This window comes from Aulostomus chinensis, chromosome 16 (assembly GCF_037954235.1).
Source record: "Aulostomus chinensis isolate RoL2024-O1b breed Wild chromosome 16, RoL_Achi_v1.0, whole genome shotgun sequence".
Lineage (NCBI taxonomy): Eukaryota > Metazoa > Chordata > Actinopteri > Syngnathiformes > Aulostomidae > Aulostomus > Aulostomus chinensis.
Window position 1 is genome coordinate 14,672,287 of NC_141335.1, and position 14,791 is coordinate 14,687,077.

The following is a 14,791-nucleotide window of genomic DNA, read 5'->3' on the forward strand; positions in this document are numbered from 1 at the left end:
TCTAATTAGGACCCAAGCACCAGCTGGTGCAAAGGCTCCTCTGAAATTCATTCATACATACATACAAATATTATTCATTGCATTTTTAGAAGCTTAACATGATTAAAAATTCACAAAGCTTTGTTGTAAAAAATACAGGGTAAATTGATGGTGCACATGAACACGCTGCAGAGGGCTGTTGGGTGTCTTTTGCTATGACTTCTATATTGTACATTGGACATTTAAAACCTGTGCATTCCCTGAACTGAGCTGAATGAAAGGCCATGCATAGATATATATATATATATTACCACATTGTGACAAATGCCTTTTTCAAGCTTCTTCTAAGCTGAAAGACTGTCTAAATGAAGGCACGTCACATATCAAACCTCATGATAAAACTCCTATCTGAAACAATGATAAGAATTTATATTGTATCTCACCTTAAATATGTGCTTTTAATCTTTATTGACTGTGGTGCAGGGAGATGAACTGATCATCTGAAAGACAGTACTTACAATCATACCCTCAAAAGAAATGTGAACAAGCATATTTTACAAAATGTTGAACTCTTCAAAACTGTTTAATAGGCAACTGAATGTAAGATTCAGACAGCTTCTTACTGAAGTGATATCTGATTATTTGATGGCAAAATAGGTCAAAATTTATCCAACAATTGGAAAAATAAAACTGACTTCAGAAAATGTTTTTGACAAAAACAGAAGGTCAACCTGAGCATTCTTGGTACCCTTTTGAAAGCAATATTTTATTTTCCCCTTCAAACTTTTTCCAGTTGGCATTTGTTAATCAGGATATTTGATTGCATACAACTTGGAAAACATAAACTCTACTGCATGCCTTCATCTGAGTCAGTGCTTGATGTGATTGTGCATGAAGCATAGGCATGGACATGAAGATCTTTTTTCATGTCTTTCCTTCAACATTTAGTATTTGCTCTGCTTTGTTTGAATGTGTTTTGTGCTGTGCTTCAATTGTGTTTATGCTTTTGTTTGTCTCCGCAAAAAAAAAGTTTTTCTTCATGCAATCTGCTGTTGTTGTAGAAATATGTTTAGATCATGTTTGTGGCAGCTGAGAAGAGAAGATGCTTTGGTGAAGGGGACCTCTTTATTTCTCCACTATGTCATCTCTTTCCCCATGTATGTATCTCCTACACTCTGGTGCACCACTGCCGTCGCATCCCCTCTCCTCCTCCTTTGTCCTCGTCCTGTGCTCCTCTTCAGCCAACACACCTGCCGTCCAAGAGGAGAAGGGGGCTTGCTTCCGTTTGGTCAGCTCAGGGAGACAGTGTTTGCACCCAGTGTCTGCCCAGCTGAGCAAACAGCTCTGCTGCTGCAGTGTGGGGAAAGCCTGGGGACCACATTGTGACAAATGTCCCCCTCCAGGAACAGGTAAGGCCCCCAGTCAATGCTAGACATTTACCTATCTCAATCAGAGCTCCGAACTTCATTCTCTAAGAAAATTATGACAAACAAGTCAGCAATTTAGTTTTGCCCCGCAAATTATCAAATCACTGTCTTGTAGAACTGACACACAATTGTGTCATGATTTGGGTGTCCTGAAGGAGCAGAGTATCATAATTTCAGAGTGCTTTTAACGTTGAGGGAAAATGAAGAATGTCTAATTAAATAGATACTTCATTCAAAAGGTGCATTTTGCTTTGCAAGTACCCACAAATAGGTGTTTTGAGCTCACAATGATTTTTTTCCCCCTCCTACATCACTTATTTGTGATGCCAGAAGGCAGGCAGAGCCAGTCACTTATTTAGCTTGAAGCTAGTGAAGGCTGTTGCAAACAACAGCAAAACTTTATTAAAAAAATGTCTGTTTGTAGACTCTCGAGTGCATTGTCCAATATAGCCCTAGTCATCTTATCCAGCTGTGTACCCAGTAATCCACAAACACTTTGATTTGACCGAAAAAACCCAACTAATTAGAACACTTGTTTCCAAAAGTTTGACCAGCTGCACATTCTATTGCGCCAACTCATGCACAATTATCCAAACTTGTTCATGGTAGGGGCGGCATGTGGTGCAGTGGTTAGCACTGTCGCCTCACAGCAACAGGGTTCTGGGTTCGAGCCCCGGCTCAAGCACGGGATCTTTCTGTGTGGAGTTTGCATGTTCTCCCCATGCCTGTGTGGGCTCTCTCTGGGTACTTTGGCTTCCTCCCACAGTCCAAAGACATGCAAATGGGACTAGGCTAATTGAATACTCTAAAATGACCATAGGCATGGCTGTGGGTGTGAATGGTTGTCTGTCTATGTATATATGTTGGCCCTGTGATGGACTGGTGACCTGTCCAGGGTGTACTCTGCCTGGATGATTCTCTTGAGAGTGTGTCCACACATGTTTTTGGGCAGTTTTATTATGTCAGGTTTGTAGAGCCCAGATGGACCAAATGCATAAACACGGCAGTTGCAGGAAGGTATGGGAGAATGAATGGATTTATTGTAAAAAAAACAAAAACAAAAAAACCCCAAATAGTTTGTTTAAGGTAGGCAGCAAACATTTTGCAAGAGCAGGCAAGGTGAATTAAGGATCTTACAAAGACTGAGAATGGGTTCATTGGACAAGAAAGACTGGGAAAAGAGCCATGACTGACAGGGAAAAGATACGGGTAAGCACACAAAAAAGGTGGAAAAAGGACAGACAGGTAATAAAGTAGACAAGACACAAGAGGGAAGTAAATTTCAAAATACAACAGGAATTGATTCAGGCCTAAATCAAAACATAAAGAGCACAAACTAGAGATGAAAAACTTAATGAAGAACCCAAAACCTAATTTCCTCAAGTTAAAATCATGCAGTCCAGAATGTGACAAACTGTTTTTAGCTGTCAGGCACCATAAGCTTCAAAGTGAATATACGTGGCTGGTTCTTTTTGCATTCTCAGGTGACAGAAAAGTCACTGGGGGACGGAAAAAAAAACATCTTTTTGTGGCAAAAAAACATTTTTAGTGCAGTATCGCTCTAATCATTTAACATTACATCACTGATTGCCATATCATGCACCTATTTAATGGTATGTGTAAAAACAACAACTAGATGCTTATGTGAGTTTGAAGCAATCAACAATATCATGACAAAGTCCATCAGTCATTTAATTGCAGTTTAGCAACAGCTAAGCTGGTGTGTCTCTGGGTGTTCAGCAAAGAGTGTAGCTCAGTCCATATGTTTTTGTCTAAAAACAACAGGGTCAGAGAGAGTAGTTGATGCTCTGTCATTCAGTTGTCGTTAGACATCACGAGAATGAACAAGAAAAAAAACTCAATTAAAGACAACTGACCAACAATAGATAAAAAGATAAAAAAATACTATAATTCTTGACAAGAACGAATATGTTAAAACATTTCCAAAAGCCTCCACGAGGAGGATTGTTTTCAGAGCTAACAAGATCCACTTCCAGTGTGCGGGCTCTAGAATCAAATGACTGATCTCAGTATGTGGGCTGTAGGAGCAAATCTCTGGGAACCATTCATGCATGCTCCAGCACCGACAACATTGGGTCCAAAACATGGAGGTCGGCCACCATGTGACACAAATTTTTTTTAAAAAAGGAAAGAAAAAAGATGATTTTGATCACCAACTGCTGTGTTTCTCACCTTATGGATGAATGCATGTGAGTCAGTGAGAGCAGCTGTGAAGGTTTCTCTCAACACCGCCTGTCTCTTCCAGAACCAGTATATGAGTGCAACACAGGCCAATCTTATCCTTTGAGTCGCAAGGCCAAAGAGAAAAATGCAAGAAGGCAGGAAAGAGGGTTGTTGTCAATGATGTCTCCAAATAAACGGCAGATAACCAAGGTCTACTGCAATGTCAAACTTCTTCTATTTAGTCTTTGAATTCCACAGACAAGACATAAACAAATATTGTCAGATGATTTAGTGGTTGTATACTTCTTCTATGTTGTGTTTACTGGTAGAGCTAGGCACATCCTGCCACCGACTGTGTCTGAGGGTATACATATAAAACCATGCCCGGACATGGGGCAACATTATAAGTGTGAACACTTGCCTCCTCCAAGGCAATCATACTCTTGAACGATTTTACAGCACCTTGTGTATAAATGGCCAAACTGATCAAACTAGTTTGAGTATTGTTACATCATGAGGCAGATATGTCGAAGTTTTTTGTTAGATCTGTCTTTAAAACAAGAAGTGAAATGTTTTCTGGATGGTGTTTGGATCAAATCAACTGAAGTAATTGGTTGATAGAGTCAGTCAGTTTTGCATCACGGTATTCGGTTCTGATTTGTATTATTACGCTGCCTTTGTAATTGCCTTACATGAAAAATGTGTTTTGCATTTAGTTGGAACACAACATGACTTTACAAACTTCAACAGCATTAAGTTAACACAGGCTAAAAGTAGAAATCTATCAGCAATGTAAATGGATGCATTTCAGTGCACATACAGTTTGGAAAAATTCTATTTACAGACCCTTCTATTTCAAAACTACTTGGCCTTACAGGAGTCATTTGAGTAAATGAACCCTGGAAATGACAACATAAAGTAAGCAGTGTGACCTGTTCTTGTATCCCTCATTCTTTCTTTCTGCATAGGTTTTACAGCTTGACTAGGTAGTTGCTTTAAGCTTCCAGTAGCCTACCAGAGCCTCTAGTAGTATACGTTATTATGCTCACTTTTACTGCTTTCCATTTTGTCTCTATTGTAATCGAGAGATGGTGTCTATTCATATGCTCACAGTCATCCCCTGAATTACATCAGAGTATTTAAGCCAATTGCTTACAAAGTCATGTAAATGTTTGTGATGTAATTATGGGGTGTTGTCCTGGAAAAGACAGAAACATTGTCTCTGCAGCATGATCTCTACTGTACTTGAATTACAAATGATTGATTTTAGATGGTTTTGTCCTTGTCTTGACAATTTCCTGAGATTTTCCAGCATGCTACAGTAAAGTAGACTACCAGGGCTGGAACCACCTCAGTTCATTAATATAAATCAAATGGTGTCTGTTTCGCTATAATCCCTGTTGATTTGCCACCAAACTCCTGCGTAATCTTGCTCAGAACATTATTTCATTACTGATCTTAAGAGACAGTCTCAAATTATTGCAGACATTGTCAGCTTCATTCATAATTTTCAGTTGTTTAGAGGAATCCTCTGTCCCAAAAGACGTATTTAGCATATTTAGTTTGAAGTCTGTTCGCACAAAATTTGATTAGCATATCAAATGTGCTACCAGTGGGTTAACAACATCCCAACAACAAACACATATGGAGTTATCCCGGATCGAAACCTCAGGATGACAAAGGAGGTCCAGACCCCACTCAGACACCTCAATGCAACTTTCAGGTCTAGTGACAAGGAAATGTCAAGTGGTGCCAGATCCAGCATGACGAGATGGTGTCCAGCACATCACCAACTAATGATAGGATATTTCCACAACCATAACGGCCATGCTTCCCAAGCTAAATTGTTTTGCTCATTTTGAGGTGAAAGGATGTCAAACACCACTGCTCTGGTCAACAAGGCATGGCTGAGGCTCGACTTCTTCTCTCGACATCTCAGCAACCTTCCTGTGCAAGTGTTGGTGTCTGTATTGGCTACTACATCACTGAGTGGTACACCAACTGTTCAGAAAAGGTTAAGAGAGCTCTGCACAGATGTTCATGAGCTATTCACCAACTTCACCTTCTCTCGCTGGCCTCACAGAGCCATCCCACTCCAGACATCATCTGATTAAGCTGCTGTTCTCTGGCAAATTCTAGAGTGCTATAAAAGCTATCATCTGCCAACTCTGGAACAGATTTTAGTGCGTCATCTGTTAACTGAACTATGTCATGCCCATATCTATCGATTTTGCTGTCTTTTATTGCTTGATGAAGACAAAGGCTAAGATGACGGGCATTGTTTTTGTTGTGGTATCATTCAGAAGCAGTGATCACGCAATACAGGTATTATATTGTTCTCTAATCTACTCTATTCTGCAGTTGAGGTCTGAATTGGACTGATATTGACAACCAGCTTCAAACTTTATTTTCAAGAAAGAGAGACATTTTAAAGTAAGCAGCATATAAACGAAGTGGACTGAACCTAACTTGAGACCTTGGCCAGAACCTGTGTAGATCAAATACTGTTGCTACAGAGACAAGAGCTGCATAAATCAGCGTGAACAATGGGGCTCAAACTGTGGTTTCAGATAGATGGAAAACCGTGATTATTGAATAAGAATTTGTAAAATTCTTGTGTTCAAACTATGAGATCAAAGAAAGTGTTGCATCATGCTCAATTGATATTTTTCAATTCATGTACAATTGAAAATGTATAATGTACTTTTCATTGCATCTAATTTGTATGATATGCACTTGTATTTTTTTCATGTAGCTCAATTCAAAGAGATCTGCCCTGGAGGAATGGGTTACACTGTTCTTCCAAATCCGCCCGCCCATAAGCCAGTTACAGTTCACCAAAAGCCCATAGACCCAGTCCCCCCCCACCCTCTACCAACACCAGAGAGACCAGTTGAGGCTTTTGAGAAACCGGAGGAGATTATTCCAGGTGAGTGCCTACACCTGTTCATGTCATGCGTAGGAGGGTGCTTGTCGATCGTTATTTGTCCATGTCAGTTAGCCTTGCAACTCTGCAGGCACTACATTTTATTTGAAGAACCCACCTTGCAAATGTATAGTAAACGGGCATCCCTCACCGTTTTTTTTACATCCACAACAAGTGAGAGTTTTGTGTAAAATTATGACAAAATAAAGTGAAAAAATTGTAATATGCTATAAACCTTATGACCTTAATATCATTGGCATTATCAATACCTTAGCATGTTGTGCTTTTACCTCTTGTACTTACAGAATATACATTTTTACAGAAGAAAAAGAAAGACTATAATAGAATATTATTTCATACAAGATAAATAACCTTTTATCACATTATGTAACAAGCTTTAAGATAACAAGATATTATCTGGATATGAGATTACAGCGATAATGAGCTAAAATTATTAGGACTATGATGATCTTGTTACCTTGAACAAACATCTGTTATCTCATGATCACAGGTTATTATCTTGATATCTTGGCTTAAATTATTTTGTCTATATCTTGTGGATATCAAGAAGATATCCTGTAATCTCTTTATAAAGACAAAAAATGATTGCAAGTAAGACCTTTCTCAATTTCTGTAAATTTCAGAAGTCCAAATTAATTTTAATAAAGGAAATCAATCTGAAAGTTCACTATAATTTTAAACTCTGTATATTTTTTCCAACAGTAGGTGCAAAGATGTAAAACTCTTTAGATGCAACACTGTTTTTTTCATTAAAAAGCATGAATTTGAACTTCCCCTTCAAACAAGCTTATGTGGCAATAACCACTCTTGTTTTTAATCTGGGACTAAAATGTCATTATATAATTCAAGACATTCCAGAGACATCAGAGTCAGTGGTAAATGACCAAGGTCTTGCCAAAGTAAGACTTTTCTCTCTAGGATGACGACATTATGTCTGGCCAACCATCTCTGGAGTAGGGCTGTTCACTGCCAAAAGAACCGTTCAGACTCACCCACACAGCAGGTGTTCCCACCTCCCTAAATATCAGAGCAAATTTCAAATAGGCATGGTTTGGATAATTTGGCCATCATGGGATTCAGGGTGATTTAAGACTACAGAGAATCCACAGATGCATTCTTGGAACTTCACAGAAAAGAGAACTTTGTCTTTGAAGGATCCCAAACATTAGTCAGGACTCCATGATGTTGCATTCTCAAAATGCAGCCATTTATTGATCTTTCTTTGACCCTAACAAACACTGGCTGCTCCCCTAGCTTTTTCTTTGTCATAACTCTCAACTTGACTAATTTTGAAACAGTTTTGATAAAACAAACACCACCAATGTCAGAGGAAACAGACAGGATGAAATAGCCTAAAAGGAGGTTTCATTTGTCCCACCTAGCAAGTGCCCTAAGGTCTGCAGTTGAAAACAGTATGTTTATAAATTAAGGTCTCACCAGGAAGCTCAATTCTCAACTCAACTCAGTTCTGTCAATTACACCTGTCACCTGGCAGAGATTGCTGGAGCATTGGAATGAAGATGACCCTTGAATAGCTTTACCAATAACAACATAGTCTTGCCACTGTGAACACCTGAGTTACAGCAGGTGGTGGTTTTTGATGCATTTGCTGAACTATACAAGAGTTAACATTACCATAAATGTCTGTCCTTGTGTATGTTTATCTACCTCAGTGAGCCTCGCCCTTAGTATGACAGTACTCTTTATGATGTTCAATCTAGAAATAAACCAGCAAGTACATGGAGATACTCTGATTTTATTTTTTTTTAACTTGCTACACCAGCGTTATCGGTGCAGCTGCAAACCAGCTGTTTGTGCTGAGTAGTTTACTTTGAGAGATTAAGAAGTGTATTGACTGTTTTAAATGCAAGATCATGGACACACATTTATTTGATTGAGCTGTGTTGATGAGTCATTGAAAAAAACTTCTTGGAACTTTTAACTGCTGCCTTATAGAAGTATTCTTTTTGTTGTAGTCACTCTGTTCATTTCTGCTTTACTTTTCAAATACTTAGGTCATGTAAATGTAGCTGTTGGTGTGGATGCATCTGCACCTTTTTGATTCTTCAGTCAGTTTACTTTGTATTGTACTCTCGCATTATATATCACATTTTGGCCATGAGAGCAAATGTGACAGAGACAAAGAGTGATCTGCCTTCAGCTCTATGATAAGATAAGATATTATCAGAAAACAGGATTCCAGGGAAGTTCATCAGGATGGTGTCTCTCAAGCTATTACAAGACTAACAAAATATATCAAAAATCCACACACTCACACTCACGCTCTACAATGAGTTACTCCTTAAAGGATTTTTCGACTTTTATAAAACATAAAGACCTCCTTTTAAAAAATACCAGATGCTTTGGCCTGATGCGCTGTCTAGGTTGGCTTGAAATACACTGGTCAAAACCCTGTAACTTCAACTTACACTTTAATTTACAGTATTCTGAAGCAGCCTGTGTTCTGCAGCTACAGACAGGGAAAAATGTATTCTTCCCTCAACGTTGGTCATTACTGGTGAAGTAAAGCAGACATGTCAGCTGTTGCTTTTTTTGGGCTGCTGAGCTGCTGCTGTTTTTATCACATAGACATGATAAAGGCATAAAGGGGAATTTTGTCATTCCTGTCAGTGTTGATGGAAATATAGTTAAATGAAATGATAAATTCTTCAGAAAGATAATATTGATAATAGATTTTGAAAGCTACTGTGCTGCAGAGTTCTAAGGTATAAAGACATTAATATTTTTCAGCCATATTTCTTCTGGCATACCCATTAAATGTCATTTTAAAGGAAATTAATATCTTTGAAAGGCTGTTTATGTAATGCAGAGGGAAGAGATTTATGATCCTCTCCTCGACTACATGATGAAGTAGCTAACATCGAGCAGCATTAATGAAGTACAAGACAGCAAGTTACTAACAAGAAGTTAGTAAATATGTAGTGCGATTGTAGTTATGAGTCTCTCTCTGGAATGAATGTCAATCTGACTTTTGCAAAATGCATCTCCAAAGTTTAACTATAAACCCTGATTTATGATCTCTCTTTTGCATGTGATTAAGAACCCAGATTTTAAAAGAAGCATCCCTCTTGTGACATTTGTTTAAAGAGGACAAAGATTAAAGTGTTTTGGCTCACTTGGCATTTGCCTCAAATACATCCTAGCCCACACCTCCCCAAAAAGGGATACAGAGGGGGAGACAAAACTGGCAATGGTTCTTGGTGACAGAGAAAGAGAGAGAGAGAGAGAGAGAGAGAGAGAGAGAGAGAGAGAGAGGAGCTTCACCGTCTCCTGTTATTATTCAAGACATGCTTGGCAATGATCAAGGGAAGGAGAAACTTTGCAGCATCCGAGGAAAAGCCAGACACAGTCCAAATTACCACTAAGCCTCTCTGGAGCAGCGAAGTATAGTTTTCCAGGCATGCGGGACAGGCCTCAAAAACAGGTCTGACAGAAATCCACCACCCAAAACCTGTGTAGATTAGTGATACCACCAAGTAATGTGGCGCCTGGCAGACACACATATATTAGCATTTTGGCACTGGTGGAAGCCATGTTGGGTGGGATGTAGTTTTGTTAAGTTCAAGCTTAAGAATGTGATGTGGGTTTTTCAAACATATCCACCCTTTAAATAATTATGTGACATATTGTACTTCAAGAGATCTTATTTTTAATGCATATATCTTTTTCATTTTGTAAATTAATTGAAAAAGGCCGTTTCTTTGCATTTCATTCATTGATTTTGGAGGATTAGGACATAAAGATTGGTTTTGCTAATAAATTTGTAAATTTTGGTTGCACCAACTGATCTTTCCTTAACCTTGTTTATAACAAGTTTGGCTTTACAAAAATTGCATCAGGCAAACTTAAGTTTTAACTGCTCCCAGTTGTAGAGATACACGTCTACCTGAAGGTCCACATTACCATCGTTAATGCTGAATAGCCTTTGGTTCGGAAAGGAAGAAAAGTAACAAGTATAGGAAACTTAACAGACACAGGGATGAGAAGATGCCAGCACACAAAAGCACTGAAAGGCCAAAAAGTCAAACTATTGTGTATTTCCGATGCACCACCCACTGCAGCATAGCCCTGCACATTTGGAGTGTAAACATTATAAACCTATTGTGACTCACTAATGCTAAACATATTTTCAGCTGGCTAGCATGTTAGTGGCTCAGTCACCTAGTTCCCTCGGTCAGAACCAGCCTTCCAGTGGTCATTGCAAATGAACATTGCTTTACATGTTGTAAGACACAAACAGGGATGACACTAAATCAGCAAAAACTTTCTTCTCTGGACCAACAGAATAAAGTGCAGCCTTATGTCTGAAAACTTGAAACAGACAGGTTATTATATTTACAATTTTAAACTTACTTTTTTGTTTCTTTTTTTCTGTGGTCAGTAGCAACAACTGCACCAGATCAGGTAGGTTGGGTGCATTTGTGAGCATAAATGTAGGAGCAGTTTGCATGCACACATGTCCTCTCAGCTGCTGAATCACTTTTGCATGAAGTCAGCAATGATGCTGCATGACTTTCAGCACTGAACAGCTGATCAGTTTGGATATATGTTTAGTTCCACAGATCACCTGAAATCTTTAACGTTGTTTGACATGCAGACAGAAGTCTGTGTCAAAGCGGCAAGAATTTTTTGCTTTCTGGCTTCCCTGCTGAGCTGTTTATTCTTACTCTTTTAACTATAATATAATAACTGCTGTCAGTCCCCATGCAAGTTGAGTTCACATCTGCCTCCCAGCACTGCATGACAGAAGTGATATACTTCAGTTATCAAATTTAAATTATTATATATGGATTTAAGATCTGCATAAGTGTTCTGTTCAACTTGTTCCTCTGGTATTGTTGTCTGTGTCTTTTCATTGAAGGAACTGGTAGACCCTGCGGTTAGTAATAGTCCAGTAGTTGAACCTATCCTGCCCCAGCTATCTCCAGGTGTATCCACTGTCAAGATGGAGGCAGCTTACCCAGGTGTTTGCTTCTCTACCCTGCAGCAGGAGTCATGTTCAACATTAGTTGGTCTGGTCCAGTTGTACTGTTTCATTTCATAGAACGCTAATGTTACACATTTAGAATTATTACAGGTAGCTGTAAAAATAAAAAGGAAAAAAAAAAGAGCAAAAGAACAGTAGTGCTAACAAAAAAGACGCAACTGAGCTTTAGGACATTCAGAGAACAGCTCAGACTCTACGTGTCCTGAAGAGTCCACTGTAGGCCTCCTGTAGTTTACAGTGATAGTAGAATACTCATAATTTTATTACATTATGAGCACATCTTCCTCTGTTGTTTTGTTTCTTTAAATCCAAATCATGATTTCAGAGCAGCTGAAAATTAAAATTTGTGATGACGCTGTAAGACCCCACATATTCTCAAATTATCAGTTTTGACACGTTTCCTCATTCTGGTAAATTGACATTCGTTTTGTTTAGCTTGTCAACATATTGCAGGTTTGTGTGCTTTAATGGGAAAAAACAATGGAGAATTTAAGAGCATTTTTTAAAATCTTCTGTCACAAAATAAACTTATCAGGAATATAACGTATATCAAAAATAATTACATTATTCCTTGTATTTCAACAATGAACAGTTTCTTATTTCAGCCAACAACCTGAATGCAAAGTTGGCAGAGAGGTGCTGGTGCCACAGTGGCATCATGTTTGCACTTTACACCATCAATTAACATTAAGTAATGAATGTAAAGACAAAAACTTTCAGCATCAAAAATAAATGTCTCTAGTTGTCATGGTTTCTATTGGTTAATCAAAACAGGAAGAACAAAAATGGCTGCCTAGGCTCCATCCCGAAAGCTTGAAGTGATAAGATGGCGGCGTCAATTTGAAAAGAACCTGACTCTACAATCACCTCTACTAAGAACTCTAATTTTAACAGAGGTTCTAAACATAATGGAAAATCAACCACCCACTGTTAGTTGCAAAGTTTCTTGGAGATGCTAAATCTAGCTTGGTCTTGACTGTAGTGGAAATACATACTGTTATATTGAAGTGAAAATATATAATCTTGTCTGCTGTAAATGCTTTAAGTGTTCAGCTAGAACAATCTAGGTGTAATAAACAGGTTTGTATTATGTTGGGTGATGCAGATATTAATATATTACTGTGTTGTCTCAATTTGTTAGAGGTTGTTGAGAGGAGTTCTCCCCCTGCTCCAGTGGAGATCTTGCCTTCGAACGCCGGCCAGGACATTGCTCCAACCCAGTCAGCTGGTAGGATCCAAAATTTTCTCTAGTTTTTTTTAGTTCTTTCTTTCTCAGAAATACCCATCTGCATAAACTAGCCTATTTTATGTTCAAACCGATGGAGCTGATATTTAAACGTGATTACTAAAACAAAAAAACAAAGCCAATGTGAACAGATCAGAATATTGTTTAACATGGAAAATTGCAAATAATTATTCTAAGTGGGGCTGCACGGTGGTGCAGTGGTTAGCACTGTGGCCTCACAGCAAGAAGGTTCCGGGTTCGAGTCCCGGCTCGGGCACGGGATCTTTCTGTGTGGAGTTTGCATGTTCTCCCCGTGTCTGCGTGGGTTCTCTCCGGGTACTCCGGCTTCCTCCCACAGTCCAAAAAACATGCAATTGGGGACTAGGCTGATTGGATTCTCTAAATTGACCATAGGTATGAATGTGAGTGTGAATGGTTGTTCGTCTCTCTATGTTGGCCCTGCGATGGACTGGCGACCTGTCCAGGGTGTACCCCGCCTCTCGCCCGTTGACGCTGGGATAGGCTCCAGCCCCCCCGCGACCCTTAATATGTAGGAATAAGCGGAAGATGACGATGGATTGATGAGGATGGATTATTCTAAGTGTAACTAAGTCTAACAAAATCAATATGAGATTTAAAATGAGTAGTTTAAAGGTAAGTGGGGTAATTAAGTTTGAACCTCCAAAGAGCTGATGCTACCAGATCTAGGTTGTTTGGGTTTAAGGCTATGTTGTTGAACTGCTGGTAGGCTGTAAGAGGACTGTTGAAGCTGAGCCCCAGCACTGTGTCCCACACACTTGCACAAAGACACACATCACTTACAAGGGATAATGAGAACTATACTGGGTGGTGGGACTGATGCCAGTTTCACAGTGTGGTCTATATGTGATGAAAAAATAGGAAATTCCACAGATTTTGACCTTGAGTTCTTGGGTGTTTTTCTTCTGTCTGGCCTGCTATGAGAATGTTTTTAGCTGTCGTTTCTTTTTAATTCATATAGTAACTCTGTTCTCTTAATCTCCTAAACTGCCCTTCTTCAATATAAATACTTCAGAGTTGGGAGGGTGGAAGAGCTTGGCAGCCTATTTCAGTAGCAGCATGTACCAATTTCGACAAGATGCAGGATCTAGTATGCAGTAAGCACAAAAAACAAAAAAGCAAAGTCTGGTGCCAAGGATTCAGAGAGAAATCTCCAGAATATGCGTATTTTAGAAGTAGGAGTGTGACTGTCACTATCTCATGACTTGGTTTTAGTTCACGTGGCCATGACTTTCTCAGGTTTCACACAGATTAAGTACTTTCAGCTTGTGGCCATTTTAAACCCTCAAAAGTGGCAAAATCACAAGCTAATAGGCACTTCTCATGATGTTATATCATGAGATATAATACTAATATAATACTAACCTACATTATTAACACAGTTTCAGGAGAAGAGAGTCATCATCAGTCACCAACCAGTTCCTGCTCTCTATTCATTTAAAAGCGGTCATGACTCTTCTACTGTCTTACGCAGGCCTCCATCATGACCTTATTCTCATGCAGGCTCATTACCTCCTTCTCCATCAGTTTGTAGCTCTCAACTTTGCAAAATCCCACCAAAATCCTTCACCCTTCTGCTCCAGGATGACTTCACCCCCCCCCAGTTTGGGTCCTCCTTCAGACCTTAGTGAGGGCCTTATCTGCTGCTACTGCTGCTGCTGAAGCATTTCAGGGATGAGGCTCCCACTAGGTTCACCTGGGAAGGGCCACGCCCACCAGGGCTCAACTATGCAGTCCTGAACAGGCTAAATATTCTCACCCATGGATGAGGCTTAAATCACCTATTTGGCATGTGTTGTCCTGGTACACAGCCATAACTGTTTCGCGAGCCCCACTAAGAAGAGGATGCTCTGCGTCCCAGTCAGCTTTTGTATCCTGCCAGCTGGGATGTGTACAGTATCCTTGTCACCACAATTCCCCTCATTGACACAAAGCATACACTATCTCCTCACTGTCATTGACCATAGAATCCTGAACTTGTG

At 39.4% G+C, this 14,791-nt stretch overlaps 1 protein-coding gene across 5 annotated transcripts in view; it reads left to right on the forward strand.

Moving 5' to 3' along the window:
• The window catches only part of ltbp1 (latent transforming growth factor beta binding protein 1), a 133,864-nt gene that overhangs the window by 85,024 nt on the left and 34,049 nt on the right, over positions 1 to 14,791 (forward strand). For 2 of the 5 annotated variants that reach the window (XM_086179748.1, XM_086179753.1), the window contains 5 exons: positions 1,221 to 1,388; positions 6,346 to 6,519; positions 10,940 to 10,962; positions 11,420 to 11,522; positions 12,687 to 12,773. In XM_086179748.1, the coding sequence (XP_086035874.1) occupies positions 1,221 to 1,388; positions 6,346 to 6,519; positions 10,940 to 10,962; positions 11,420 to 11,522; positions 12,687 to 12,773 (555 nt within the window). The remainder of the gene's footprint in view (positions 1 to 1,220; positions 1,389 to 6,345; positions 6,520 to 10,939; positions 10,963 to 11,419; positions 11,523 to 12,686; positions 12,774 to 14,791) is intronic. The other 3 variants (XM_086179749.1, XM_086179752.1, XM_086179750.1) reach the window with 3 other exon arrangements.